The sequence below is a fragment of the Arachis ipaensis genome, chromosome B04 (genome assembly GCF_000816755.2).
Source record: "Arachis ipaensis cultivar K30076 chromosome B04, Araip1.1, whole genome shotgun sequence".
NCBI lineage: Eukaryota > Viridiplantae > Streptophyta > Magnoliopsida > Fabales > Fabaceae > Arachis > Arachis ipaensis.
The window spans coordinates 14,428,489-14,431,687 of record NC_029788.2 but is presented as its reverse complement, the minus strand read 5'-3'; the positions used below and the strand labels follow the sequence as shown (position 1 = coordinate 14,431,687).

Here is a 3,199-nt window from a genome sequence, read left to right as displayed (position 1 = left end):
ATTCGTGATATTGTTCTACTTTTAAGTGAACCTAGGTGAAAGTACACTTCAATAATTAATTTTTAATAATCTATAATAAAAAATATATCTAACTTGCTAAAAAAAATAAAAATTACCTATAAAGACCTAATTGAAAGTTTTAAATAATCTAGTATAGAAATTCAGTTATAAATTTTTTTAACTATAAAGACCTAATTAAAATTTTAATAAAATTATAAAAACCAATAAAATAATTAAACATTATTATTACGTTCTTATGACATTTCTTTTATCCTTTTTAACAAGCTATAAAGACCAATAAATAGCTGTACTAGTACTGCTATAGTTCCAAATATAAACTACCAAGCACTGATTGTGATTGTGAACAAGTTATGGAGATCATAAACATTTAACAGGTCCAACTAAAGCAAGTGCTTCCTTAAGAGCCATCAAAAGATGTTGAGGATGATCCTCTATTCTAGCAGCTCCACCATATTCAGATTGCATTGATCTCAATACTCTACCAACAATCTAAGCAAACATACAATCATCATTTGATAAATTGCCATGTACAAGTTGGATCCATAAGGAAGATAACAAAGAATTGGAAAGTAAACAACATCTTACCTTGCGTGCATAGCCTCCGTAAGCTATACCGCCGATTAAGGCGTCTGGCGAATTAGACGAACCGACTGCAATAGATGTTGTTTGAAATAGTCCTTTTTTTCTCAATCCATCAATTGTGTGAGCATTAGTGCCACCAGCAAGTTGAAGGAAACCTACCATGCAAGTTCAGAGATTTTGTTACAAAACTGAAGGTTTTCAAGGACCATGTATTTATATGTATGAATTATTGAATACAAACCGGGAGGTCGGTTTTTCGCTTTTGCCAATTCGATAGCAAAGGCGATTGTTTCCTTGGTTGCTCCACTCCCGATGTCTCCACTCATCGGCCGGCCGTCCAACTTCATTCGTGTATATAGCAAACATGGTTTTGTTAAAAAAAATGAGACATAAAAGGCTCATTAACAATGTTGAGATTGTTGAGCTCATAGAAAGGCACACCTGCCATAAGTTGAAGCATTGAAGATTTGGTTTCATAATGGAGGACATCTCATTCATAGAGGGTATTGTTGAATCTCCACCATTAGGTAAGCTAACCTGGATAATTTTTTTTATGTTAATCTCTTTACTCAAATGCAAATAACCTATAGGGTGTGTTTGGAATGAAAAAATATAGAAATGATTTTATTTAAATCAAATATTTTCTAATAATTTATGATTCCAAACACACTCATACAGGTTGGAGGCACCACTTACCGCTATTAACTTTAAGTTTTCTACTGAATCCCCTAAAGCACACCAGAGCTCTTTGAATTGTGCACTCTGCCTGCAAAAAGAACGCATGATAATGTTAGAGATGTAACTATTTACGCAAGAATTTTTATGACTTAAAGGATTAGAATTCGATCCTTGCTGATCCCAAAAGAAAAAATTTCAGCATAAGGCCAATAGAAAGAGAAAGAAAGCCTTGAAAAAAACTCATGCAAACTCAAAAGAGATTCCTCCTATCAGTTTAAACTTTTTAGATAAGTGATATCATGACAAATAACATGAGGAAGTGAATTTAAACTCATCAATCGTGCATCACAAGAACAACATATATCTAATCATCAGAAAACCGACTTTTTTTTTCCTATGCTTCATCAGCTAAATTGTCTGAATAGAAAAAAGAAAAGCCATCTATGTAAAACATGGTTATGCCACAGCCATAGAAATAGAAGCTTAGCAAACACATTACATGTGTATGAGAAACTGAGAACTGATAATTGAGAATCATCCCTTCAGTTCTTGTGAAAATATGTTTCCCTATCAGTTAATGTCATCCATTAAATATTGTTTGATATGATTAATTTGGTAACTAAAATTACCTCCCACTTGTATGTATCTCCATAGCATCAACATCATTTCTCCTGAGGAGATCAGCAGTTGTCGCGGCATCTCTTACATATGTTACCTCTCCTGGGTCAATTCAGTAAGTTCATATTCTTAAAATTATCACATGACACATGGAAATCAGAATATTATAGATGAAGTTAAAAACTTGTAATCTCAAAAGTTAGCAAGACAATATCTCACTTATTTTGTCATAGGGGCAAACCGGAAGGCAACGGCCACAACCGTAGCAGCGTTCTGTTATGACTCCATCCTGCACGTCCAAGCCAATTGAACAATTTAAGTGTGAAAATGTTTTTGAAAAGATGAAATTATAGTCTGTAAAAACATCACTTCCAAGTAAAATCAAGTTAAAAACCATTAGCACTCTTGGTAATTCCGTATTAGATGAGGTTCCAGATGCTGATTTCCCTCGGAATGATATTGCATTAGCAGGGCACACAATTTCGCAAGGGCGAGAACAATTTGCTGGACAGTCTTCTGGATCAAATTCTGCATAGAAGCCAGTACTAGCAACATTCATTTATTGGAAAAATTGAATACTGAATGGATCAAGTCATTGATAATTATGTTGGACTATGCTGATGCAGAAATATTATAATGGAACCAACAACTAGAAAGAACAAAGACTCTTTCTTACCGGCTTTGCGAAAATGAAGATCTTTATCATCATTGACACTGATCATAACCCAAGGCTTTTTCTGAAGACCTGCAATTTCTGTTGCGGCTAAAATTCCTTCGTTCACAGCGCTAACCACTGATGCATCAGCAGCACAGTCAATGCAGTCAACTGCACCCATACAGTTCCAATCTCAATAAAAGTCACATTTAAGTTTGAAAAACAAAAACCCTAAGGCAAATCATGATGATGCATCTGTTTAGAAATTAGAAATTAAAGAGTAAATTACTTATTTCTGATCATGAAAGATTTGAATACTGACAATATATCTATCAAAATTTGAGCTAGTTAGACGAAACCATCAAAACATTCGGCAAAATTACCCAACAAACTACCCGTTTAAGGTAATTTTGTCAAACTAACCCAATCTTTGATGGATGTGGAGTTAGTTGAAATCTTTCATGGTTAGAATTATATCCTACAAACTACCTGTTTTAGTAGTTTTGTGAAACTAACTCAATTTTTGTTTAGTTTAAATCTTTCATAGTTAAAGTTGTGCCAACTAACCCAATCATTAATAAATATCTAACTAGTTTAAATCTTTCTAATCCTAAACTTCCAAATATTTCATTGTCAGACATTAAA

The 3,199-nt window shown here is 33.5% G+C and overlaps 1 protein-coding gene across 1 annotated transcript in view; it reads right to left on the bottom strand.

The window, feature by feature from the left end:
* Positions 202–3,199, bottom strand: part of LOC107638981 — a gene marked incomplete in the record, with an annotated part of 3,598 nt that continues 600 nt past the window's right edge. Inside the window, 9 exon segments of the mRNA XM_016342382.2 lie at positions 202–510; positions 607–758; positions 845–944; positions 1,045–1,140; positions 1,300–1,369; positions 1,911–2,001; positions 2,119–2,188; positions 2,294–2,427; positions 2,576–2,725. Of these exon segments, the coding sequence (XP_016197868.1) occupies positions 379–510; positions 607–758; positions 845–944; positions 1,045–1,140; positions 1,300–1,369; positions 1,911–2,001; positions 2,119–2,188; positions 2,294–2,427; positions 2,576–2,725 (995 nt within the window).